The sequence below is a fragment of the Panonychus citri genome, unplaced genomic scaffold, assembly GCF_014898815.1.
Source record: "Panonychus citri isolate SS breed McGregor unplaced genomic scaffold, ASM1489881v1 Contig00049, whole genome shotgun sequence".
NCBI lineage: Eukaryota > Metazoa > Arthropoda > Arachnida > Trombidiformes > Tetranychidae > Panonychus > Panonychus citri.
The window spans coordinates 533,408-561,106 of NW_026515454.1; the positions used below are offsets into that span (position 1 = coordinate 533,408).

Here is a 27,699-nt window from a genome sequence, read left to right on the forward strand (position 1 = left end):
CCACAATTAAGCTCTTTTGTTTACTTAATTGTTGTTCGTTAGTAATTAATCAGATTGACCAAAATTTAACTTCTCAATGAGAGACAAAGTGTAAATAATATAAAAGAAATTGTTTTCTTTCAAGTTTCTTTCATTGATTACAATTTTAATGATTGGTCATCAATTTTTACGTTAATTGTTAGATGGATAAACATTTGCAAATTGTAATTGAGTAAAGGTGAGAGAGATAAAATGTAGGGTTAAAATGAGGACAATTGACAAGAATGTTAAAAGAATGAGTTTCAACATTTACAAGTGGAAAGTATTGATAAAAACGGAAGAGGAAATGATGAATTAAATAATATTACAAACTGAGGAATTGATATTTTGTGGGTAATCAGTTGATTGGTGGTGTTAACTTTTTTTTTTACATTGGCTGGGTGATTATGATTCGACTGTGGCTAATTTGTTGACAACTTGTCTGTAATCATCTTCCAATTGGCAATAGAGTAAATTTAATTCTTGTAATCGAGTTTCCTTGTTTCCTAAAACACTGTTTTCTTCATCTTCGGTTAATTGATTTCGCTTCATTTTCAATGAAGGAGCATTAAGACGACTTTTGACCTCTAATCGGAAATTTCTCATCTGTTCTTCGTCAAATTTGTTGATTGCCTTATATTTAAGGATCTCATATACTCGGCGTATTTGTTTCTTGGTCAATTTGAATCTTGCATTTGCCTCTTTGACCATTTCTTCATTCCAACCTTTCATTAATTCTGTTAATTGGAAGCTCATCAATTGGGAACAGTTTTTACTATCAACGTAATCACGAAGTCGGGCAAACTCTTCCGATTGATCTTCAACCGTAATATCCATTATTTTATCATCTTCATAATAGGTTTGGTAAATTGCTTGTAAAAGCTTTTCACCTATTCCTCGACGTTGGAATGGAGGTAAAATTAGGAATTGGGATATTCGAGGACGAGTTTTATCCGGGAAAGCATAGTAACGGTAAACTGTTGCATATCCAATGAAATAATAAGCAGGATAATCATTTCCGTCTTTGTAACACTTTTCATAGACCACAAAGTAATCCCATTTACGATCTTCAATATCAATATAAGAAGAGGCATCAATGTACCAAGTCAGAAAGGTTTGGATACTTTCATGATAAGCCTCGAATCCGGGAACATCCATATCTGCTTGATAGATTTCATAAGTTCTCTCTATTCCTGGAGAATCGGTTGAACTGGAAACGGAAGATGTTGAAGCCGAGCTTGAAGAGAATCTATTGGATGGCTAGAGAATCAAAGAAAAGGCAAACAACAAGAAATTAGATGAATAATTTCAATGCGAATCAAGAACATTGATAAGTTATATGAAATTACAGAATTGACAAGATGTTAATTAACGTTGATTTAATCCAAATTTAAAATTATCTGTCAAATAAATTGATGAAAGACTAAAGGGGAATTTAGATTCTTAAATCTTCTTGGTGACATAACCTTGCACCCGGGAAAAAAAGCTAATCAGTAGGATTATTTTGGCGCGATAAATGTTAACATACCTTTTTAGTTATTTTAAATGAGTCCAATTGTGTACCAAATGGTTTAAAATCTGTATCATTAGCTAATTGTGCCGAAAATTGGTCAATATTGGTTAAAAATGTGCCACCCAATTTTTCCGAGAGAATTTGTAAAACATCATCACCAGGAACTCCTTGACTTTTAACAATATCAACCTTCTCAGAATAATCAATTGAAATATATCTTATCAATTTACAGGCTGAATAATATAAATTGATTCTTAGATTTTTATAGCCAAATATATTCTCCGATTGACCAAACAGTTGATGACAAAATTCAGGTTGAAAGGTTAACTCTTTATCCACCTCATCATCTTCCAAGGCTTTAACATTTCGGATCAATTTCAAGTAGATAACCTCACTACCAGCGCACACAAAACTGTCCAGGTAAGTTTTAACCGATCCAAATGATCCTTAATAGTTAAACAAAAAGAAAATAAGTAATTCCAACCAAAAAAGAACAAAAAATAGAAAAGAAAAAAAATAAATAACAATGTGGTAAATATACCAAAGGAAAAAGGGTGAAGAAAAGAAAAAAACAAAGATACTGTTTAGAAAAAGATTAATTATTCTCTCTTTTTAAAGGGTTAATCAGAGAATCAATTGTTACACATTGATCACAAGAACATAAGATTTAATTACTTACCCGACATAATTAATTAGAGAGTTAAATTGTTATTCCAAGAAAGGTGATCAACCAAGGAGAGACAAATTTGGAAATAAATAAAAATTTGGTTACACAGGAAAAAGAAAGTACAGTTACCGCCAAATTAGAATTTTCTTCTCGCCACCAACAGATGGCGACACTTAATTCTTTTGGCGGGATAAGAATTTGAAACAATTAAGAAGCGAAAACAAAAAAGTAAACAATTAATTAGACAAACTAATTACAATTAGTTTATTTGTATTTTCTATTTTTTTTCAATACAAATCAATTTAGAATTTTCGATTGATTAGGTAATCCTTTAGATGTATATAAATGTCTAGAGAAAATTTTGATTGTTTCGATTGTGACAATTAATTTTGTTCTTTGGTTTTTTAATCAACCGTTTTGTGACTTGATGATTTTTAGTTGTTTGTTTTATTTTTCTTCTTCTATAATTTTTTTTTGTTCTCTGGTTCAACAATTAAGGTGAGAAAGAATTGAAGATCTTATGTGTTTTCTTACAAGAATCCAATTGAATTGTTAAAGTGATTTTAATTTATCTCTTTGTGTATTTATAGGAATTGGAGACAATGATTTCCACCAGAAACTCTGCCAATGGAAACAATGGAGATTTAATTTTACTTTTAATTGTTGTTGATTGTCTTCACAAATTGTCACATAGTTTTAAATTGTTTCATCTCTCTCATTGTACAAACCATTCTCATTTAAGTGTGGATATGGAAAAGAAATTGGATAAAATTAATCTATTATGTAACAAAAGGGGTTTTTCTTTGAGGCCTAACTTTTTCCTAAAGGGAAACATTAGTAACCTGCTGAGCTTTTTTTTTCGGGTAATGTATGAATATATTGTATTATCACTAACATAAGCTTGTTTAGTCACATAATTTATTATTAAGAAACTAAAGAAATTATGAAGAAAAGGAAAATATCTAGTTAATATCATTAACTTTAATGAACTTCTACTACCTGCTGAATATTAAGATGATATGATAAAAATAACGAGCAATTGTTTTTGGTGAACAAGTTAAATTATTCTCGGTGAACACAGAAAGTCAACAAATACAAAGTTAAATTTAGAAGAAAATTTAAATGGTAAGAATCATATTTCATAAACATTTAACTTTAATTCTCTCAAACATTTTAATATGTTTTTTTTCTCTATTCTTTCTCATTCTATTCCATAGATAAACTACCATCACCACCACCATTGGAATAGGAATGATTCCTCCGCCTTCTTAACCTTCCTCCTTCTCTAACTTTTCCAACTTATCTTTTTGGTTCCATCATCAGGGTGATCATCATCATCATCATGAACATCATCACCATTTTACTTATCATTATCATCACCATGATCATCAACCCATAAAGACAGAAGCAAAAATGAAAAGAAAACAACTTTAACTAATACCTCATTCTACCTTTTATTGCACTGAGGTTTCTTTTCCCATTCTCTCAATGGTAACAATGGTAAACCTTTTCTCCATGGAATTGGAACAATATATTACTACTGAATATTTTCACTCTCTCTCTGACTTTCAACGAAATCAAGCAATTGCAACCATTTAATTCATTTCTATAAAAGTGTTAACCTTTAATCAAAAATGGAGGAAAAAAGTGGCAAGCCCTTAATTTGATTAAATTTGACAAAGGAAGAGCATCAATTGGAAACCAACAGTGGAAAAATGTATCCTCTAACAATAACCACTTTCTATCCACTCTCAACATCCTTAATCATCATCATCATGGTAAAAACAATATGAAGATTAAAAAGTAACTAATGGAATGAAATTAATGAAAAAAAGCTATACTAACGAGATGACAATAAGGATTAAACGTTATTAGCTGTTATTATTATCATCATTATGGATTTGCTACTAATACTAAACTCTTAGTGTGTTCACCTTTATATTATTAAATTAAATTAGCTGATATAATAATTATCAATATCATGTAATTTAATGAAGCAACAAGGGACTACCACCAGCATCTTTAGACTCACATAATCTTTACAAAGTGTATACATTAATCGTCACCATCATCATCATCAACATCATTATCTTCATCATCACTTTTCATCCATCAACCATGATGAATACACTGTTACTCTCTATCTCTCTCTCTCGCTCTCTCTCATTCATCTCCATCTTCTCTCATCGCCCTTAAGCCATATTTGAACAATGTTGGATACGAATCCAATTACTAAAGTATGACGCTAATTGGATATACGAGGTATATATTTTCATATCATATGGAATTGGATGAAAGAGAAAATAAAGAAACTATTGTGGAAAGTTTCATCTTTTCATCTTCTTACTTCTTGAAACAGGAAGACAAGGAGAAAAAAAAAGATGACAAAGATGATAAAGCTAAAAACTTTATCATGATAGCCTGAAGGAAGCCATAATTGATCTGCTTGGAGGGAAAATGATTCTCATTGTCAACATTGGAAAAACAAATACATTAACCCATATATTCAAATGTTTCATTCAAGTAAAAAGAAGATGCCTTTTACTTACACCCAACAACAATTAACTTTAAAAATGATTCTAATTTTGAGGTGACTTTATCATCTTTATCTTGATATTATATTTTATGTATTCAAAGAAAGAATCAACAAACAATGACTTACAAAATCAACTATCAATCAAATGTGACCTTTTTTTGGGTTGATTGTTATTTGATTACAATTATATTGATGACAGCAAAAAGTGAATCAACTGACCAAATAACTGGATTCATGATAATCATATAAATCATCATGATGGCGCATAAAGTGTTGAGATATTCAATGAAAGGAATAAAATGTAAAAAATAGATGATTAGACTCATCATCATCTTCATCTTCATCATCATGAATTATGTATTGATAACATTGAAAGAGATCTAAGATCAATCATTGAGCGAGAGAGAGAGAGAGTAACTTTTTTATCATCATATTGAATCTGGCCAAATATCTAATGATAATAATACTCAGTCAACAATTATCATAATATCAATTGAAGATAAGTCGTCATTCTGAATGAGTTTTTCTCTCTCTCTCTGTCCTCCTCATCATCCCAAAGAGAATGGGAGAAAGAAGATAAATGAAAAAGATTCGGATGATATCATGTCCAAGTGATTGATTCAAAGGATTGCCAAGAATCTAAGAGATATATATATTATATTACACAGTGGAATCAAATCATCATCACCCCCACCCCATTATCATCCTCTAACTTCATCTTCCTCCAAGAAAATCATGTTAACTGATGATGATAATGATGATGATCCATTTTTCCTCTTGAGAGGCAATGATTTATAAGATATCAATGCTTTTCCAATTTAATTTATTTGTCTCCTTCATTGGTCATCATCATCATCATCCTACTCATCATTACCGATTTCCTCCTTTTTATTTTATCCTCAGCATCTCCATCCTCATCCTCATCCCCATCATCATCACCATCTCTCTCTCTCTCTCTCTCATTAGTTTCTACTTTTTCATCCTCATCCTTTTTTTCATAATGAGATAAGATAAAATGGCGATTCCATTGAAATTGATCGGTTGTTATTAGTAAATTACATTAGTTAGCTGATTAACAATTCAACTAACCCAACAAAATTATCCCTCTTCACCTTATATCAAACTTATCTTCATCATCATCCTTTCCAGTAATTGATTATTATCATCCTCATCCTCATCCTCATCACCATTATCTGGTTCAATAATTAATCCAATGAAAATCAAACCGATGAAGTTAAAGTCACCAATCAAGCTCAATCTAATCAAAATGATAATCATTTTGAACAACACAATCAATTTAATCAATATATCATTTCGTCCCATCCTTATATCTGATTAAATTGATTCTCATGTGTAATAATAATACTAATCATCAACAACCGTTATTATTATATGATAATAATAATTATCAATCTTAAGTATCTTATGTTGATTAATTGATTATTAATCTATTTCTCATCCCAATCAATAACAACAATAATATCCTAACAATTATCATTCAATCATTAATTTTTAAGTCTTTCTCTCAATATCTAAGTGACACAATAATTGTCACAATTAATCCTGCAAACAAATTAAGATACAACTGAAATTAATCCAGAGACAAAAAAAACAATCATTGTGATCAACCAACAATTTGATTGTAAGTGATTCATGATACATTTAATGTATCACAATCAAATAACAACAATCAAATTAAATGGTTGTTACAAAACAACAACAACAACAACAACAAATTATCATTATCATGTTTACACTCAATGATGTTGTTATTTTTTTGTTGTTGTAAAAGCTTTTGAGTGACAAATTAAATGGATAATCAAATCCGACAGTTATATAACTTAACTAATCTGATTCCTTGTCTTTCAGTCCCATGAACATGATCATCACCATGAACTTTCCTGAATCCTATTCCAATGAGAGTTATCAGTTTCAATTTCAATCTTTTCACTTTGAAATTGAACAAAAAAAGTTTTCGATCAAATTTTTTTTTCTTTACCATAAAACTAACATCTAATTCATTTTTGATTGTTGACTTAATAGTCTCTCTCTTTACTTAACAATTTACCGTTACATAAATTGTTCACTGATTGTTTGACCAACTCAGGTTTACTTTTCTTTATATGTAATTACAATTTAATGATTGTCATCAATCATTTGCCACTAAACAAGTTTAACATTAAACTTGATGAAAACATGAAGAAAAAAGTTAATTGTTAAAAGTAATTAAATTTCAATGTTTTAATTTACAATTTAAATCTTGATCAATAATAGTAACTTTTAAATTATTGTAATTGTTTAACAAATTGATTTTATTTTGTTGACTGAATTTGTTGCTGTTTTGTTGTGCTGTTTGACTTGAGTTTTGTTGATTAGTTTGCATTGTGATTAGTTAATTTTGTATTTATTAAATTAGTTGTCTTTAATTGAAATTTAATCATCTACCAATTGTCCGCCTTGAGGTTATTAAGTGTCTCAATTTAGCTAAATTGGTTTGAGTTAATTGATCATCAGGTTTTAATCTTAAAGCGGTGAGGTAACTTTCCTCCGCCTCGGTTAGTTTACCATTAACATGAAGCATTGCCCCCAAGTTCATGTGCGAAGTGACCTCATTTGGCCTGAGTCGAACTGCATCCTGATAATATCGTTCAGCCTCTTGATTTCTTCCCGAAGTTCTCAAAACATTGGCCGCCGCAAAAACGATCTCATAATCATTTGGACTAAGTCGAACCGCTTTCAATAAACAATCAGCTGCTTCTCCGTGATTACCAATTTCAGCTAAGAATTGACCTGAGAATGGAAAAGGTAAAGAAACAAATAATAATCAGAATCAATGTCAATCATAATCATGAGAGAAAAATGTTATCGATTTAATTTTTTTTCCCAATTTTGAATGAGGAAAATTCATCATTTCAACTTTTGGAAAACAATGAAAATGAGATTTACTTCATAAGCTTTTCCTTTTCTATGAAATTCTCAATGTTCATGATGTCTGAATTAAAGATACACCAAATGAATTGAAAGAAAAGTCAATTCTCTTGTCAAATATATATCACAACATAATCTAATCTAATATGTAAGCAGAACAAAAAAATAACGGTAAAAAAAAGTTGAAACTCTTAATGGTGTTTGTATTCAAAATGGAAAAGGGGTTTTATATGTCAGGGTGGAAAATAAGATTACTGGAGGAAGATAAATTTCTGAGGATTTTAGGAACAAATTTCATGGAGGAAAGAAAAATTTTCAGCATCGATATTCAATAGAAATGATGAAATTATCAAGGAAAAAAAGTTCTTGTCACATGATATATACGATTAAGATGATGAGAAAATTCAAATTATTTATATTACCCACTCTCCATGGAGAGTGGGTTCAGTTTGTAAGATGAGCCTTTTTCCCACCATCACCCCTTAAAAAAAACCCACTCTCACTTTGGTGTAATTTGTTTACTCAAATCTTAAAGTTTAATCAAACAAAAAGTTTTAATTGCTATGCAATCAAATGTAAATTCAGTTTGAAAAGCTCATCCATCATTCATGAACCATTTAATTAGTATCAAGAAATTCATCATGACAACATGATGATGATGATGATGATGATGAGTAACTGAGGTTCTCATTTCAATGAATTTTCATATATCACAAGTTTTGACAAAAAAATTTTTCTACAGAAAAAAAAATTCTGTTCATTTCTCATCTCATGATAATCATGGTAAATACTCAGAACTTTTCATTAAATTAATGTTTAAACAAAAATCTCATGTCAACAATTTATATTCAGATAAATGAACAAAAAAAGTTCTGATTATCATGATTAACTAATAATCATCACGAAAGATGAAGATGATTAAAAAAACTCAATCATGGTTGATTGAAACAATCAGAATCCCCATAGATAACTTTTGATTGAATAATTTAAATCTCTATCAAAGTTAAATGATTAATTAGTCTAATCACTAGAATTGGTAACCATGGTTACCAGAACTTTATCTTAATCATTTTCAGATAATTAATCAAATTTAAGAGACTAATAGTTGAATGGAGACAAAAATCAAGGAAACTAATGTGATTAGTTAATCAAGAGAGTCTAAATTGTCAATCAAAAAGGTAAGTTTATTACAATCTATTTACTATGGTGTGTCAATGTTAATTAACCTGTTTAATGAGTCACACTTAATTGTTCAAGATTATATAAGTTGGTTAAAAAAATTAATTCCTTCTTGTTATTAATATTTTTTACTCTTTCCACTTGAATTAATTTAATCATAATCAACGGTATATGTATTTGGGTTGATCATTATGAGGCTTAATTGTTAATTGCTCAGTATGATAATCAAACTTTTACTATGACTTTTTTTTTGCTCAACAATCAAGTTAATAAATCAAATTGTTTATTGTGACTATCAAAGTGAAAATATATCGACCAATATAATGAAAATAGTTAATTATCATCATTAACCATTAGCAATTAGCTGGAAACATAGACACACAATTTACATATAATATCATTACAATTAATATATTGTAGCTTGATGATATTAAGGGTTGAGTGATTACCGAATCATCATGAGATTAAATTAATTAATAATTAATTCATTAAATCGCTTAGAATGATAATAATAAAGTATATTGATCTTACAATTGGCTTTTCATGTAATTGGATTAAACTAAGATCTAAATCCTAATCAGTGTAATTTTATAATCCTTAATTGTTAATCAACTTTTACAATCAGTGGACAATTAACTTACCATAGTGTTGGTAGACACTTGAATCATTTGGAGCCAAAATTTGGGCTTTTAGGAACCATTTTCTGGCCTCTTCTGGTCTACCCCATTTAGCTAATAACTTGGCGTATGTTAGATGAGCGGGAATGTGATCTTTTTTGGAGATTAGCGCTTTTTTGTACCAAGCTTCCGCTTCCGGGTATCGTCCTAGCTTATAATAGGCCTCACCAAGCATATTGAATAAAGATTGTGGTTGATAATGGGCTGGCATCCGTTCAATTGCCTCTGTGAATACCTTGATCGCTTCCTCGTACGAACCTTGGTCCGAATATAATTGGCCTAAATTGAAAAAGGCCGATATTCGTGTAGCCTCATGAGTCTTTGGATCTTTAAGTCCAGTTCCATCCAAGCGAGTACAATGCTGATAAACTTTAATTGCTTCACTTTTACGTCCTAATTTAGTCAAAACTAAGCCCATATTTAGATAGGCCAAGGCCAGGCGAGGTCGGAATTTGATTGCGTTCGTGTAACTTTGCAAGGCCTCTTGGTAACGATCTTGATCTTGTAATAAAATACCACTGGAAACGGAAAAGACAAACAAAATAAGATGAAAATTTCAACCCAAAACAAAAAAATACAGAATAAAGATTCAGGGGAAGTTCAATAAATTAAATTGATGATGAAGAAGATGATGATGATGATGATAAAAATGCCAATGATGAGAGTGACTCAAGGAGAGTGGGGGTGGACTGGGAATGATATATTAGGCTTTTCCTGTCGATGGAGGTTGAAAAATTGAAGGTAATTTGTTAACATTCAGTTGAACCTTTTACATGCAACATTTAATAGATTGAACTTTTTTTCCTTCCACAAAATTTAAGCTTATTCAACTTTTACATGGTTCCCACCACCACCCACCATCTACCACCACACCCTTCAAACTGTACCGTCAATAATTTGATATATTATAACCTGTCAAACGTTAAATTGTTGTTGTTGTTGTCTGAAAATGAAGGATAAATTGAGAATCCAATATATCAAGAATTGAGTAAAGAGAAAGAGAGAGAAAAAAAAATCAAAATTCTTCCAAGGAAAATGTTAACCTCTTTTACCCCGCTGCCAATATGATACTTTATAAAATATATACTGGAAAATCAACAAATCAAATTACAATTGTGATTAGTAAATCAACAGAATTGAATTTATTTAAGAAATGGAGAGCGAAAAAATTTGAAACAAATTGTTTGATATTCTTATGATTCTAATAATGTTTTTCCATGGTGATAATTTCCATCTCCATGATTATCATAATAATAATCAATGTTATCTGATAACTTGTGTATTCATTGTTTCTCATTATTCCTATGGGAATAAATTGATTCCAATAATATCATTCAAGATAATAATTGAATCCCTTTAGATGGTTGATTGAATTCAGTTCAGTTGATAAACTTTTACTTTGATTATAATAATATGGTAACAGTGTTGATGGTCAGTTTTGGTCAGTTCATTGATTCATTCATTTGAAATCAATGATTATCTGTGACCATTTAATGCATCATTAACACAATCACAATCACAATCATCATCATTACAATCAACCAAAAGTACAACAATCAGTTACTATTAAAAGGACAACAACGATAATAATAATAAACCATTGAACCAATTTTAACAAATCACAATTTACCCAAGACAAACAATTTAACTCAGGTAAAGTTTACAATCAAGTAATCAATGATGATTTAAAAGAGGATGGAAACTACAATTAATTTAATCATGTTGAAAAATTTTCAACCGTAACCACTTTGTTTTGACACGGAAACATTTACATAATTATAATTATCATCATCATCATCCCAACCTTGATTATCTTGATCACGGAAGCAATTAAGGTACGAAAAAATTGTAATCAAAATGATAATTATCATCATGATATGATCATCACACCATAACAATTTATGTGTATAAATGAATCTAATCAGTGATTAGAATTGAAAAATTGTATCTCAATCATCAATGATCAGCAACAATTTAATATTACATGAATTGAAAGCTTGATCATCGTGAGGTGAATTAACAATCAACAATCAACAATCAATAATCCCTAATGATTATGGAGAAGAAGAAAAAAATTCTTAATCAACTTGATATCCAACTAATTTATCAACAAATTAATTGCGACAATTTACTGATCATGATGGTAACAATAAGTTTCATCAAATTAATGATTAATTGATTGAGAAAACAATAATGATAAAAGTAACAAGATGAATGAAATTATAATCAACACCAATAATATACAATTACAATTGAAAGTTAATCATAATATTTGATTATGATTAAGTAAAAATTAAAGGTGAGGCCAGATAATGATGATGATAATCAATCTTGATTAACAAATATACAACAATTGAATTAGAAATGAAATATAATAATAATCATGATTATAATGTTTTCTAAGTGTAATAATTTAAAAAGGATAAAAAGTTTTTGAATAATTTATATTTCCATTCAGGTAAAGCTCATGATATTCAAATGAATTATCATCATATCCTTCAGGGGAATCGAATGAAAGAAAAGAGACTTATCATCATCATCATCATCTTCATCTTCATCTTCATTCAGATACTTTTGATGACCCTGGGAGTTTACCACCGGTGGGAGGGTGGGATTTGCAAAATGATCATAGAGATGATGATGAGCTGTGGGTGTGAATGAATATCATGTCCATTCAATTGGAATCGGGAAGATAACGGGATGATGATGATGATGAAAGGATGAGAAAAGGATGATAATAGTGTCAATCATGATCCCTTTTAAATTGTATTAATACATTAAAATCACCATCAAGAGGGTGGTGGTAGATGAGGACTGGGAAGTGGGAGAGCTGGAGGAAACAGTTGATGCTAAAAAAATGATAATCATATTTAATAATAACTCATAATATTAATACTGGTTGATTGAATTAATGATAAAAAAAGTTTAATATAATTTTTCATGTGAAAATAGTTTGCACTTTATTATTATCGTATTATTTAAAGGATGAAGTTCATTTAACCATGATGATGATGAGGAAGAGGAGGAGGAAGATGAGGATGAGGTATCAGGGGAAGATGTGATGATAAAATGAGCAATTCAATTGAACCATTGGAATGTTTTTAAGGGCGAAAACTTTTACCTTTTAGAAAAAGTTTCGAACTTTTTTTCTGTTTCCTTTTTTGATTCTCAAATGGTAACAATTGTGTTTCGAAATATTTGCAATTTCTGAATGGATATTTAGTTTAGTTGTAATTAAAGTGGGATGAGGATGAAAATGAGGAGGAGATGGAAGATGATGATGATGATGATTAGACAAATTTTGTAATAGTTTGAGTCTTATTATCATGAGATTGTGTATCTGACAGGTTATCATGAAGTTTGAACCTTCATCATGATGTTATATTAGCAAATGGTTTGTGAGATTATGTCTTAAAAATTGGGTTTCTGTTTGTGAACTTTTGATGGATCTCTCATCTTCCACCTCCTCCCACTCATCATCATCATGAGTTTCTAGTATTATTATCATTGTACTAGAAAGTATTATATGATATACAGAGGGAAGAATAGAACAATATTTTTTTTCTCTTTCTTCTCTTCCAATTCAGATTTGATTCTCATCAAACCAACATTCAGCTGATCAAGTATATCATCATCTTTATCCTCATCATCTGACATTCAATTTGAAATGTTATCAAAAAAAACTACAAGAAACAGACACAAACCCAAATCTATCTATTGTTATGATACATTCCCAGTGGGAATGGAGATGAAAATTTCATCTTTCTTTTTGAATTGAGTGGGAATTTCAGGGTGTGAAGAGTTTTCTTAGAAGAATTCCAATTCTCTCCCTGCTTTTTCATCACCAAAGGTAACATTTCAATCCATCGATATTTCCTAATTCTCATAATGATAAAAAATCCACAGTTCTAAGGCTTAGGTGAGTCTCATTATCATTGTGAACGACCAAATAATAACCATCATCAACACAAATTCCCTCTCCAAAATATCTCACTCCATGAACTGAACATATCATCAATAATTTTCCATGGTTGGTTTTTTGTTCTTGTTAAAAAAAGTTTCCACATTAACTTGGTAACTACTTGGACTGAAAATTCCCACAAAAATAGTTTTTTACTTGGACAATGGTCAAGCTTTTGAGTGAGAAAAAATCGATTCCATGATAATAATCAACAGATAATACGAAATAATAACCATGAAATCGAAACTCATTATCATCTCTCTCTCTCTCTCTCTCTCTCTCTCTCTGTGCATTAAACTGCTTGAAATGGACATTGAACATTTAAATCAAAGTGAAGGTTAAATCATTTACTTTTTTTTATGTATTTAAAGGTCAAGATAAACCTGATGGTCAATTATTGGAAAGTTATTATTATATTCATATTGAATATATCAATGGTGAGAAACTCAAGATTGTTTGTATTGCCAAAATATAATAAAAAGAAAAGAAAAAAATTGGAATTATTTTTTTTTCTAATATTATATTCTGATCGATGGAAAGTAAAATAACATATAGAGAATGACTTTGGTTGAGTGGAGAGTGGGAGGTAGTCGTGGTGGAGGAATGGGAGGAGAAGTGGTAAAGAAAATGTTATATTCAAAGTCATTACTTTGGTCAGAGAGAGAGAGAGAGAGACAGAGGGAGTTGGAAAATGTCCAGGAGAGAAAGAAAAAAAATATTCGAAAGAAGAAAAAGTTCTAAGTTGTTATGACTTTTTTTTCTTCATTCGCTTTTCTCTTCTTCCTCTTATTCTACATCTTTTGAAGATGAGGATGAAAAGTGGGATGAAGAAGAAGAAAAAAAGAAAAAAAGTTCTAACCAAGACATTTTCTCTTTTCTAATCTATCTCTTGGGTTCTGTTTAGTTTTTTAAACCCATGCTGAGAATTCAGAGTATTCATGATGATGATGATGAGAAGTTGTTAGAAAAGTTGATGGTCACTCATTCCAATTTTCTGGTCAATCATCTTTCCCTTTGATTCTTGCTGGTGAAACATTTTCACTCGATATTTTTTACCTCATCTTTTTCTCGTTCAAGTTTTTGACCTTATTTCCATTAAACTGGACAATGGTCAGTTGATGACTATCATGAAAGTGAAGTGACTCAACATGAGACTTGATTATTATGTTAAACCAATTAAATTTATGTATAATAATAATTCATGTTAATCAAATCTAATTATAATCAACCAAGAGTATGGAGGGGAAAAAACAAGTTCAACTAATCAACATGAATGATTAATCATGATGAACATGATTAAATAATAACTGGTAAACTCTGATTACTATTTATATTATTCAGACAATTTAATGTCACCAGTAATTCAATTAACTTGCAAACTAACAATCAATTGACAATATAAAAAAATTACTACAAACTTGAAGGATACACAAAGAAAATTAAATTACTATTTATATCAAAGTAAATAATCAAACACAATTAACAACATTTACAATAAATTAAGAGGACAAAAAACTGGACCAAACTTTAGGTCATCTCTCTCTCTCTCTCTCTCTCTCTCTCTCTCTCTCTCTCTGTAAGTATCAGAGTAAATAAAACTCATTTGAACACTGGACAAAAAATGACCAATGGTCAGTAGGAAGCAAATAAAAAAGAAGGGAAAAATTTCATCAATCCTTCATCTTCCCCTTTCATGTTGTGGTCAGTTTTGGTCAGATAATAATATCATCAACAACTTAAGTCAATAGGAAATTAGGGTGTCAAATAATTTGGGAGATTTGACCAGTGGTCAAGGTTAATTTAGACTCGTTTTTACAATTGTTGATTTGAGGAGCAAAAAAAGAGCAGAGGAGAAACAATTTAATCCATGATGGTGAAAAATGAAATTGATTCAATTTTCGGGAAAACTTTTTTTCATGGATTTTCATATTTATCATGGTTATTTATTCATGGAAATATATTCATTCCTATTCATGTGAGTGTTTTTTCCCATTCCAGAACTCATGGGAATAATAATAATACACTATGAATGTACAGGAATGAACAATGAATCCTCGGAATAGGAGGTAAGATCATTTGAAACTTTATTCACCGTTATTGAGGTTTTACCCTGAGAGTGTCTTTCATGTAATGTGTACATTGAACATTGTATCTGACAGAAAATTCTGGTTCTAATTTCCTATGAGATTTGATTCTGATGAAGATTGAAGGAGGCTGAGGGTGTGGTGGTGGTGGTGGTGATGGTACAACAACATTAACAGAAGAGGTGATAAAAAATGTTCAACTGTATTTGTTTGTTATTGTTCCCATTGTGTGAATGTGTGTCTATGGTAAATGTTGATGGACAATCTTCATCACCATGAAAAATCATCCATGAGAGAAGGCAAAGAATTGCATGGAAAAGTTCTGGTTCTTTTTTTCTGCTCATTCTTATTCGATGGATATTATTTTTCTTCTTCTTTTCATGTTATATCTGTGAGGAATTCATTTGGAGAAAAGGGAAGAATTTGTTTTCTTTATTCTCCAAAAGTAAATGGTCATTTCGCTTTTGACCAGTTACTCTGTTTTCTTTGTTCATCTTTCAATGTTTTTCCATTTCCTTTTTTTCATTTCATTTCTCTCTCTCTCTCTCTCTCTCAAACTAAAGTACATGATCATTATGATGATCATGATGATGATTCTGTGAAAATGATTTAGAAATGACCATTGAAATGGACTTTAGACTTATGGATAGATCATGATAACAATTCATGAGGTTCATGGATAGTCAACTGAATTTGTTTCAATTCTATTATTATTATTATCACAAATTCACTGTTATCATGTTCAAATAATTTTTTTTTCTTCTTCTTTACAGAATTTAAGTTCATATTTGGTCATCATAATCATGGTAACTCGAAAGATTATCTTGGTCAAATGATTCTCGATAAAGGTGACATCATTTATCGAGATTTATATTCAGTGTGACAAAATGAATGACAAACTTGAAAATGATTGGAACGTTAAAATTTTCAAATACCCTCAGGGATTTTCATGAGAGAGATTCGAAAATTTTTTTTCCATCATGAAGCTCAACAAGTTAATAGAATTTTCTTTATGGAATTTTTATCAATTGTTGCAATATAAAAGATGATAGACTTTCCATGGAAAAGGATGAAGATAATGAAGAAGTGAGTGAGTGAGTGAGTGAGACAGAAAGAGAGAGGATAGAGATGAGACCAGAATTTTTCTCTGAAAATATCATCAAGATGAACATGGAACTTGAAATTTTCTATGGAATCTAATTTATATCATGAAAGTAGTTTTTTTCTTTTTCTCATATCATATCAATCTGATGAGGAAGAGGAGAAGATGTAATTTCCTCCTATCCTATTACCTTTTTCATCCTCATCCTTAATCCACTTCCATGTAGCCTTTAAATTGAATTGGTTATTTACTCTTCACTCCTCTTCATCATTCATCTTGAGAGAGAGGATCTTAGGGTGTGGTAGCAGGAATAGTGTGATAGGTCAAGAAAAACTGAAATAGTTCAGTTGAAGATGAGGATTTTTGTCTTTTACCAAACAAGAGAAAGTGAGAGAGACGAATAAAAAATCATCTCCCTAATCCTAATTCTCCGAATTCTTATCACTTACTGGGAGTGAATTGTATCATATCCTAATTACCACGAACATGATACAGAACTTTTTTCTCTCACATTGTTCAGAGTCATGAATCGAGAAAGAGAAAGAGAGATGAATTGAAAGAAAAAAACAGATTCTCATCTTTATCTTCCTGTGGCTTGTACAATTGATGAATATAAGGGATGAGGATAAATTTTTTTCTCTTTTTCATTCATCAAGAACTTTTTTCCTTCTTTTTCCTGATCCATTACTTTTTTTCATCTCACCGATAAAAAGGTAGAAAGAAACAAGATATAAGGTGAAGAATATTCAATTATATCGACGGTCTATCATATAATACAATTCGAAATTTTTTCTCCCTCAAGTTTGACGATAATTTTTTTTTCTATTCGAGGAAAGTTTATGAACTTTTTTCTCGATTCCATGATGATCATCATCTTCTCCTTCTTTAATCACCATGAACTCTCTCTCTCTCGGTTGAAGTATTTTCATCGACACTGAACAGATCTCAGAATCTCTTGTGATATTGTTTGTTGTAATTCTGACAATGAACTTTTTTTATATTGAGTTTTTTTCATGTTATTATAAGACCAGGATGTTGGCTGAATGTTGTTGTTGTTGCTTAGAGAATCAATTTTAATACAAAATATGCTTACCTAAGCTGTTAACCTTACATGATAAAATGATGATGATCATCAGGATGATAGGGATAAGGGAATTGATTGAATAGGAATGAGATAATAGATGTGAAACTGAGGTAATCAATTTGAATCAATTTAATTAAGATTAGATACTCAATAGCTCTGAAAATGAGATGATGAGGATGAGGATGATTAAGGTTTTGGTTTTTGTCTTTAAAAAAGTTAGAGTGAGAAAGGAAGATGAGCAAGATAATGTATCCAATTTCATGGATTATTCAATCTTCTCTATCATCTTCTTCATCCATCTCATCCTCATCCTCATCATCATCATCATCGTCTATGGAAACAGGATAAGGTGAAATTAAGTAGAATGAGAAAGATGAAGAACTCAGGTAAAAGGGAAGAAAATATTTCGATCTATAAAAAGATTCCATCTGAACTTTCAGAACTTTTTTTCTAATCATCATCTTAACTTTTTTTCTATTTATCGTAAGTTCATTTTTACCTGAGAAAAATAATAAACATGATTTCATGGTGATTGAAGGTTATTATTATTATTATTATATGATTCTGATTAGAGTTCTGGTGAAATTATCACCTTTTAATCAATAATAACTTACCTGGTTCAAGGTAAACACACAAGTATAAGTTGAGATAATCTTAAGGGAACTTTTTTTACTCAGTATCATGGGAGGATATAAAAAGATCATGAAAGTCAATCCCTTTTCAAAGTCTCTTGCAATTGACTTATATTGAGATGATGAAGATGAGGATAAGGATGAGGATGCTGATGATCCTTGAACACTGTTTATCTAAGCAGACATTTGACTGAGCTTCATGAAGATCATGATGAAAGATCAATAATAAAGTGACTGGTGATAAAACTTTTGATCTATCAGCGATTACATTTGATTAGATAAACTGGAAATCCACTCAGAAGATTATGTTTATAATATTATCAACTTTAAATCGTCATCATGGTAATCAAAGTTTATCAGGTAATTTATTTCAAATTCTGAGGCCAAAAGTGATTATTTTTTTTTCGCAAAATCTGAATCAGAATAGTAAAGTTTTATCATCTTTTATATTGCAACAAATTGCATGTTATCATGATAAAGGAACATTGTTATTGCTTAAATCACACAGTTAATCATTTGCCAAGGTAAATTGTCATTTAACATGCAATTGGATTCACTTAAATGTTGATTAACTGTTTAAACTATTACATGATTGTAATCATGTTAATTATCCGATTAATCGTTGCAAAGATTATCTTAATTGGTGGGACAATGAATTTGTCACCATGAAGGGGAAATTGTTGAAATTTTTCTTTAATAGTTGAGAATTGAAATTCAGAACTTTTTTGCGTCGAGTGTAAAGTTTAAAAGAACAAAAAAATTCGAAACTTTTTGATTCTCTCTCTCTCTCTCTCTCTCTCTCTCTCTCTCTGCTGTCAATCCTCGACTCGTGTCAAGTTGAATGTCAATCCCTATGTGAATATATTACATCGATGTTACCGTTAGATTAGTTTTGCCTCTTCTCATGTTATCCTCTTACTCCAATGGAGAGAGTAAAAAAAATCCTTACATGAGATGGAAGCTTAAGAGCTAAAGCTTTGAGTCTTGAGGATATTGATTTCTAAGGGAATGAGGAGATAAAGGAAACGGAAGATGAAGAGAGAGAGAGAGAGAGAGAGAAAGCATAAGATATTTAAAAGCATTTGCACTCATTCTGAACACTTGGAACTTTCTGCTTACACCATCATCATTATAAGAATTTCTGTCAGAATTTTCATGGAGAAGGTGAAATATTCTGAATGGATGTTTTCCAGGCATCATGACGACGAATATCATCATAAGATGCTGGTTTTTTGTTCAACCTTTTCTCAGAACTCTCATGGGAAAGTTATCATGTCTTTCTCCTTGTTCATCTAATATGAAAATTAAGGTAAAAAAGGTTATGTCTTTGTATTAGTGTAAAGGTAAAGAATGTCAATTAATAGAAAGGGAGAGATGGAGATAGTTGAAAGAAAACTCATTCCATCATGTAAACTGAGCTGAGTTCATGGAACTGGAAATAATAATTATATAATGAAAAAGAGGAGAACAAGAAGAAAAGAATTTTTTTTCCAAAGGTAAAGGGAAGGAAAAATTCATTAATAAAAAGATTCTCATGATGAAAAGTAAAAGATAATTTCTCTCATGTAATTTACACCATCAAGATTCTGACAATTCATGTTGAAGATGAAATTGATTCCAAGGATATCCAAAGACAAATGAATAACAGTAAAAGCTAATTTGTCATTCAACTTTTTCCTCCTCGACTTATATTCACCCTCATGGTCATCTTATCCTCTTTCACTCTCTCTCTCTCTCTCTCTCTCTTTATTTACCTTAATATTGTCATCACTTGGACTTAACCTGGACAAACAAGTTGGACAATACTAAATACAATCAATAATAATCATAATAATCCAGAATCCTTGAACCAATAGATAACAAGGTAACTCTTACATGATAAATTCATGGGAACAAAAGAGATAAAGAGAAAAATAATTATTCCAATGAGTAAGTATTACTATCATCTCATAATAATAAATGATTGTCATGGTGAGAGTATCATGAAGATTCATCATCATCATCATCATAAAATAACATTGTAAATATATTATACATATCCAAAGGTAATTGAATCTTAGAATTGATTAATATTGATCTTCATTGTCTAATCAATGAGATAGAGAATCGTTTCCCTCCCTGTAATTCATGAGCCAGAATGAGATGTTACTTATATTCTGGTTCTTAATTGTTTCATGATAATACACATGAAATTTGTTTGTAAGTTAAATGTAAATGAATTGAGATTAATATGAAAAAAAGGAGCAAAAAAAAATAGCAAATTTTCACCATGTTAATGTTGGTTTATATTTCCATGAATTGAATTGTTAATGAGGGTGGGAAGTGGTTGTAGTTGTGGTGGTAATGATTGGGAAGGGTGAATGGAGTAGTGGGTTTTTGGTTGTTTATCTAATGGGAATCAATTGATTTGAAGATAATGAAGATACCACCAAATGATAATGATTCTGATTCTGATTCTGATTTGGAGATTGTAATGATAATAAGGATTGAAACTGATTAGAGGTAAACAACATCAATCTGATTGTTGTTATTGTGAATTAAATGTAAACACAAATCTTCAATTGATGATAATAGGATGATGATGATGATGATAGGGTGTGGTTGATGTTTCAACAGTCCAATTAATTTAACTGATGATGATAATGACCAGTAAACTTGATCAGTTCTAATGAAAACAAATCAACACTTGGAAAATTAATCGAAGTGGGAGAGAGAAAGAGAGAAAAAAGTTCTAATGGAATCACTGATCGAAAAAAAAGTTTTTTTTTCTCTTCGATTTTTCCATGTTAGTCAACTAACCACACGGATAACATAAAGGATATCCGATATAATCATGATGATGGTGATAATTTAAGGACCACACCCTCAATTCATCAATTTGTTTGATTAGAATTTGTATTCGATTAGTGAAAAGAATAAAAGAAAAAAAAGTTCTAAAAAAGTTTTCTCCTTTGATTTTTCATTCTTCGAAAGTTATTAACTCATCAATAGGCTTTTCTGTTACTTATTCATCATCTAATTGCTTGGGAGTGAGAAATTAAGTTAATCAAGTTAATGATTAGTTGATTGTTAATGATAAATTACATCATGTCCACTTACAGATTATAATGAACATCGGCCATGTTGGACCGGAAGGTTAAAGCTTTTCGATAGGCCATTTCCGCTTCCAATTTACGTCCCTTGTTACTTAAGATATTGGCTAAATTGCCGTAGGCTAAAAACAAGAAGCAATTATTATTAATAGAATTAGTTAAAAATAAATTGTTCCCAAGAATTGGTCAAGTGATTAACTACCTTTAGGTGGATTAATGGTAATACCAGATCGATAAAGATCTTCCTCTGATTTCCAATCTTCATTACGATTAATTGTTCTCAACGAGTAAACAATTAACAGACCAACTAAAAGAGTATAAACAATTTTAATCCGATTTCTGGTTTTCGATTTGCTAATTGTTTGACAGTTTGATTGGATCAGCTGACAGAGAAATTGAAACCTAAAGTGATCAACAATGAATACCCCATGGAGGGTATGATAAGAATCCGTTCAGCGATAACAAAGCCAACATAAAATAGTCCATTGGTCGCCGGTAGAAAGGGTATTATTAAAAGTGACCAAGAGACTGTGAGAATGTCCATTGAAATTGAATGACCATCAATGAATTTATCTAATGAAAGATTAGCCAAAAGATTTGGATTAAGAGGATTATGTGTTGGGAGAGGCACTGGATCGTGATGATTTGACACAGTAGTTGATGAAGATGAGGAAGATGAGGAAGAAGATGATGATGATGATGACCAGTCTAATTGATTTGCATCAGATGATTTTGATGAGAACCAGGAATTGTTATGATTACCATAATCATTATTATTATTAGTTGTTATCTGATGTTTCATTGAAGATGAGGATGAGGATGAGGATGAAGAAGAGGAAGATGATGATGAACATCTCATCTTACGAGCCTTTGGATTCATTAATGAGTAATTAGCTTGATGATTATGGTTAACATCATTTTCATGTTGTAATATTGATGATAACGAGTAAGATAAATTATTAATCAACCATGGTGATGATAATGGCGATGATGATGATGATATTGATTCATCATGTGAAGAGTTAGCTTTAAATGATGATGATGATGATAAATTATTTGACTGGAATTGATATAATTTATATGAGATGTAGATTAAGATTGAATAAAACAGTAATGAGATTAGATTACGAGAATCGTTAATCCCTTTAATCAATGGGATTGACTCCATTGACCAATCAAATGATAACCAACGGGGATAAAGTAAAAGGCCAAAGTTTACACAGGGAAGATAAGTGAAGGTCAAAGCTCTGGTTAACCAGCTTGAAGATTCAGCGGCAGGATTATCGGCTGGTGAAAAGTTTGGGGCACTCAGACCCATCATGTAGAGTCGGAAGGTTATCAAAATGATGGCACTTACAATTAGATGGGTCAAACCTTCACGAAGTCCAGAATATTTGACCTGAGAAGCAAAAAAAAAAATAAATAAATAACACAATCAGTTAATATGTTCATTTTTATTAATCAACTGAATCAAATCAGTTTACCAAGAAAATAATATCATGATAATCAATTATTATATGTTGATAAATGATTCGGATAACAATCAATTGGTAAAATTTGTTACAAATCAATTAGTTGGGAATAAGGATCATTGATTGTAACCATTAAGTGTTGATTAACTTGTCTCAACATTTGTTGTTCAGTTAATTAATCTAATCCAAATTACAAATTACAAATCATTTGGTGATTATTCCTGAGAAGTTCAAGATTTTCAGAATTTCTATCCCAACAATTGACATGATGATGAAAATTGTACAACAAAATGATGTTCAATTTCAATTCAATCCTCAAGTGAGTAAACAACTTGAAAAAGTTAATTTAGTTACAATTTCACTTTGAAAGACTAACAATCAAATTTTTCTCAATTCAAAGCTCACAGTGGGAAATGATGATGATGATAATCATCATGATTAGGATGATATAATGTACCTCTGAACAATATGGGAGATGATTTCAATGATCATGATCAACATGATTGTTTGACAAGGGAAAAGGAGGAAAAAATGCTTTTTCTCAACTTCCATTGTAAGAGTAATTGTTTCAAGAGATAATTTTCAAAAAGTTGAGACTTTCAATATCATCTCCATCCTCATCTTCATCTTCATCCTCATCCTTTGACTTGAGAATGATACAAGGAACATTTAATTTGACAAGTAAACGGTTTCCAGATAAGTAACAGCAGCAAATGATTCAACACATTCAACACAATTTATCAGTATTATCATCATCCATTTGATCTTACTCATCCCTTTTATTATATACAATATATCACATATCCGATTGAGAGAGAGAGAGAGAGAGAGAGAGAGAGAGACGATTTAGACAGACAGACAAAAGAGATGCTACTGATGATGATGATGATCTGAGAAGAAGATGAAAAAAGAAGAAGAGAAAAAAATGTTCCCTTCGTTTTCGTCTCATTAGTTGCCTGAGAAAGAACTAAACTCATTGATGATGATGTCTCATCACTTTTCTTCATCTTCTTCATCCTTATCATCATCATCTCCATCTTTTTTCTTTCATCTTTATCTGTTTCTTTTTTTTCTCAATCAAATGATGTCGAGGAAAAAAAAGTTCCCTTACCAATATCAGGAATCATTGTTATACTTATATCATGGATATGAAAAGGAGGAGGAGGTAAATTTATATAGTCGAAATTGAATGAAAAGAAAGAGAGCAAATGATGATGATGATGATGATGATGATGATACAGATGATAAGGTGATGTATTATGAGAGAGAGAAAAAAAAGTCGAAGTCATTAGAAGATGAGAAAAGCATCTTTTCCATGTATTGAATTATCATCCATTTCTTTCACTTCTATTATTTGTTTATCATCCAAATGATCATCATCGTCAATCGATCCATCATCATAAATATCATCATAATCACCCAACCCTTTGTGATCAAGGTGAAACTATTCATTATCATGATTACCATGCAAGGGAAAAAAACAAAGTTACAGTTTTTATCAATTTCTCATTCATTGTTATTACCACTGAATCCATATTGATAATGAGTATAAGTAACAATTTACCTTGATAATTATGATTATAAACTTTCACCTATCATGATAATAATAATGATCAACAGTTTCCAAATTGAGTAATTACCATGAAGATAAAGTCAAAATTTTCAGATTTCATGAGATAACAATGTAACTGTTTTGCTTTTCATGATAAAAAAAAATTCAAGCCACAAAGTTATCATAATAATATCAACATAATTCATCGGATGATTTTCATTAGTAAACTATTTCAATCTCATCTTGATGATAAACTCATAGACAGAATCATTAACTGAATTAACTGAGCACAAATTGATCATCACCCAAAAATATAAAAGGTTAATATTCAATATTAGAAAAATAGATAAGTAAAAATGAGGAAAGAAAACTTTTTTTTTCTCTTTACCTTTCAAGTTTATTACTTTTTCCCTGATGGAGGTTAATTCAATTTCTCTATTTTTTTCTTTACTTCCTCATCATCATCAGCATCCTCATCAATAAGTTACTTTATACATGAATGACACCGAAGAAGAGAATAAGGATGAAGATGAAAATTGAATATCATCATCATCATTATGCAAAAGAAAAATAGATAAAGATGAAGATAGAAAAAAATGGAAACGATAAAATTGATATTGTTGTTTTTTTCTCTTCTTCTGAAATGCTCAGCTCATCAGAATTTCATATCCACCCACACCATGTAATAGATATACTACAAAAGGTAAATTGATATACTTTAGCTGAGAGAGAGAGAGAGAGGGATGGATGAAAAAGGAAGAGGAAATAGAAAAAAAAGTCTTCGAGTTTAAATGTTTGTGAAAAATTTTCGAAGTTGAATTTTTTTTTCTTCTTGTATTTTTGTATTACTATGAACATGAACAAAGAAACAAAATGTTTCATCAAATTGACTGAATACTTTGTCTTCCTGAATTTCATCCTCATCTTCATCATGATTCCCTGTTTCCTAATCGGATTAAGCTATTTGCTACTCTCTCTCTCTCCATGTAAACCCAGTATTTTCATTCCGATTTCAACTTTACCTTTCCATGTATCATTGAATCTGAATCTTTTTCCTCAGCATCATCATCATCATCTTTTCCCTCCTCGTACATATACAAGATAAATATTGTTCAAAGTGGTTTCCATGATACTCATCATGAATTGAATTGAATATTATATTTTTTTTTCCTTCATGAAATACAATTTAAATTGTATCTTAAAGTTCATGATTGTATTTTCATGGTATTTTTATTTACATGAAGATGAATGATTCCTCTTACTGAGATAAACATTTACTCATTTGGTCAATAGTTTTGGGAGTTGCTAATTATTAGCAATTAACTGAAAGATTAATTGATTTTGTTTAACGTTTTAAACTAATCCAATTTGCAAATTATAATCATCAAGTTAATTGTTCCCAGTGTTTCAAGGTGTTAACAATAAAGGTTGAATAGTAAACCATGAAGGAGAGAGAGAGAGAGAGATTTCCACCCACCCCACTGCCTTAAACATCACCATCAACATTTTAAATTAAACAAATTAACTTAAATTAGCAAATTTCCTCTTCTTTTTTTTCATTGCTGCTAATTTTGGTTCAACAATTTAATTGATTGTTCAATTTAAAGGTTAGCATCTCAATTCTTATGAGGAGTTTAAATTGTTCATGAAAACAAAAAGCTTATAACTCATTTAAATAATCATGTAAATCTAATTAGTGGAGAGACAGAAATTTAAATTGCATCAAATTGTAAGTGAAACAATTTTACCTTTGGAATCGTTTTGAGACAATCAACAATTTAGGAACAATTTAGTTGGTCAATTGTTGACTTACCTCTTTGAATAATTTTCTTAGATTTCGTATTGACCGGTGGGTGATTAAGTGATGATGAACTGCGAGGTGGTAAATTGCTGATACACCAAGGACAGTGATTCCATACTCCTTGGAAAGCATTGACCAGAAAGCGGTGACCAGTGAAGTGTAAAGGTAAATGTAGGTGACCCTTTCATTGTAGGGTGAGATTGTTTTACTCCCAGTGAGATGTTGATGGTCAGTGGGGTGGGAAATGTTTAAATCTTTGCATTGACAGTAACGAATGTAACAAATTAGTGAGATTATGAAAAATATTGTCGCCAATAGATCGGCTCGACCAACGATTCCGGCCACTGATTCCGTGTGAATTGGATGACTTGTAAATATTAGACTAGAGACGAGACAAGAGCGGGAATCTTCAGGGTGGAAAATATAAGTTGTAAGGTGGGTAAAAAGTAGACAGACTAAAGTGTAAAGGAAAACGTTTACTCCGTGATAACCGGCGGGTGAAAGTTGACCAAAATAATAGTTTATCCGGAATGAGAGGACAGTTAATGGTCGATATGATTTATGAGAACCCGAATGGGCCAAAGGGGTTCCCCAAAAGTCATTATAAAAAAGATTAGTCCAAGGTGTCGATGGGTCAAGATCGTGGTTCGTCTTGATCGCTCGACTATCAAACAAGAAAAAAAAAAAATCAACAATTAGTTACATCATTTCGATACAAGAGTAATTGTCACAATCAATTATTTCCCAAAGAGTTAACTTTCTGTAGTTCTAAATCACCTCGATGCTTGACCATAGGAGGGTATTGGTCAGATGAAAATGACGGGAAAGAAAGAGTAACTGGTAAAATAATATTCCATGGAGGAAAAAATGAAGAGTGGGTGGTGAAGAGAGGAAGTGGAAAAAAGAGCAAAAAAATTCATAAAGAATGGAAATGGAACCGGAAATGTGAGAAAATCAGGAGTGAACATTTTCTTCATCTTCTTTGAATAGGAAGAGGAAAAAAAGAACTTTTTTTCTGTTCGTTTTTACGACTCCATTGAAAACGGAAGTCATTGGTAGACTTATGATACTGCCAACATTTTACTCAACATATTAGAGTTTATTTCAACTAGAATAATGATGAAGGAAAATGCTGACCATTAGATAAGGTCAATGTTGAGAAGGGGAAACTTGAATACATAGAGAAACATATTGAAAGTTTGATTTAAAGAGAGAGAGGAAGATAATAAAAGACAGATAAAGATGAAGACATCTTCATTGATGATAATGAAAATATATTAACTGTTAATGGTCAAAAGTTGTTAACAACATTTTCCTCATCCACTGGTCATCATTATCTTTATTATATTCAGACTAATACAATGGACAGACTCAAATACTAATAGCGAGTCAATGTTCAAG

The 27,699-nt window shown here is 30.7% G+C and overlaps 2 protein-coding genes and 1 long non-coding RNA gene across 6 annotated transcripts in view; 1 reads left to right on the plus strand and 2 right to left on the minus strand.

Moving 5' to 3' along the window:
* Nucleotides 1–95: 95 nt before the first annotated feature.
* Nucleotides 96–2,345, minus strand: LOC128385474 (histone acetyltransferase type B catalytic subunit-like). The gene is made up of 3 exons (XM_053344343.1): nt 2,211–2,345; nt 1,547–1,977; nt 96–1,278 (listed from the first exon to the last, which is right to left on the minus strand). The coding sequence occupies exons 1-3, from the start codon at nt 2,215–2,217 to the stop codon at nt 424–426; spliced, it is 1,293 nt and encodes a 430-aa protein (XP_053200318.1). The 5' UTR covers nt 2,218–2,345; the 3' UTR covers nt 96–423.
* Nucleotides 2,346–2,470: 125 nt separating this feature from the next.
* Nucleotides 2,471–4,746, plus strand: LOC128385477 (uncharacterized). Of its 4 annotated transcripts, none has more exons than XR_008324738.1 (4): nt 2,471–2,696; nt 2,789–3,323; nt 3,416–4,460; nt 4,558–4,746. It is a non-coding gene; the product is annotated as an uncharacterized LOC128385477 (long non-coding RNA). The 4 variants fall into 4 exon arrangements; XR_008324737.1 differs by having other exon boundaries at nt 2,494–2,696; nt 3,416–3,698; nt 3,781–4,746; XR_008324739.1 differs by having other exon boundaries at nt 2,494–2,696; nt 2,789–3,061; nt 3,213–3,323; nt 3,416–4,746.
* A 1,417-nt stretch (nt 4,747–6,163) lies between these two features.
* Nucleotides 6,164–27,699, minus strand: part of LOC128385471 (protein O-mannosyl-transferase TMTC2-like) — a 39,787-nt gene continuing 18,251 nt past the window's right edge. The window contains 6 exon segments of the mRNA XM_053344339.1: nt 6,164–7,524; nt 9,483–10,036; nt 21,481–21,595; nt 21,676–21,867; nt 21,870–22,872; nt 26,311–26,962. Of these exon segments, the coding sequence (XP_053200314.1) occupies nt 7,172–7,524; nt 9,483–10,036; nt 21,481–21,595; nt 21,676–21,867; nt 21,870–22,872; nt 26,311–26,962 (2,869 nt within the window). The 3' untranslated portion in view covers nt 6,164–7,171.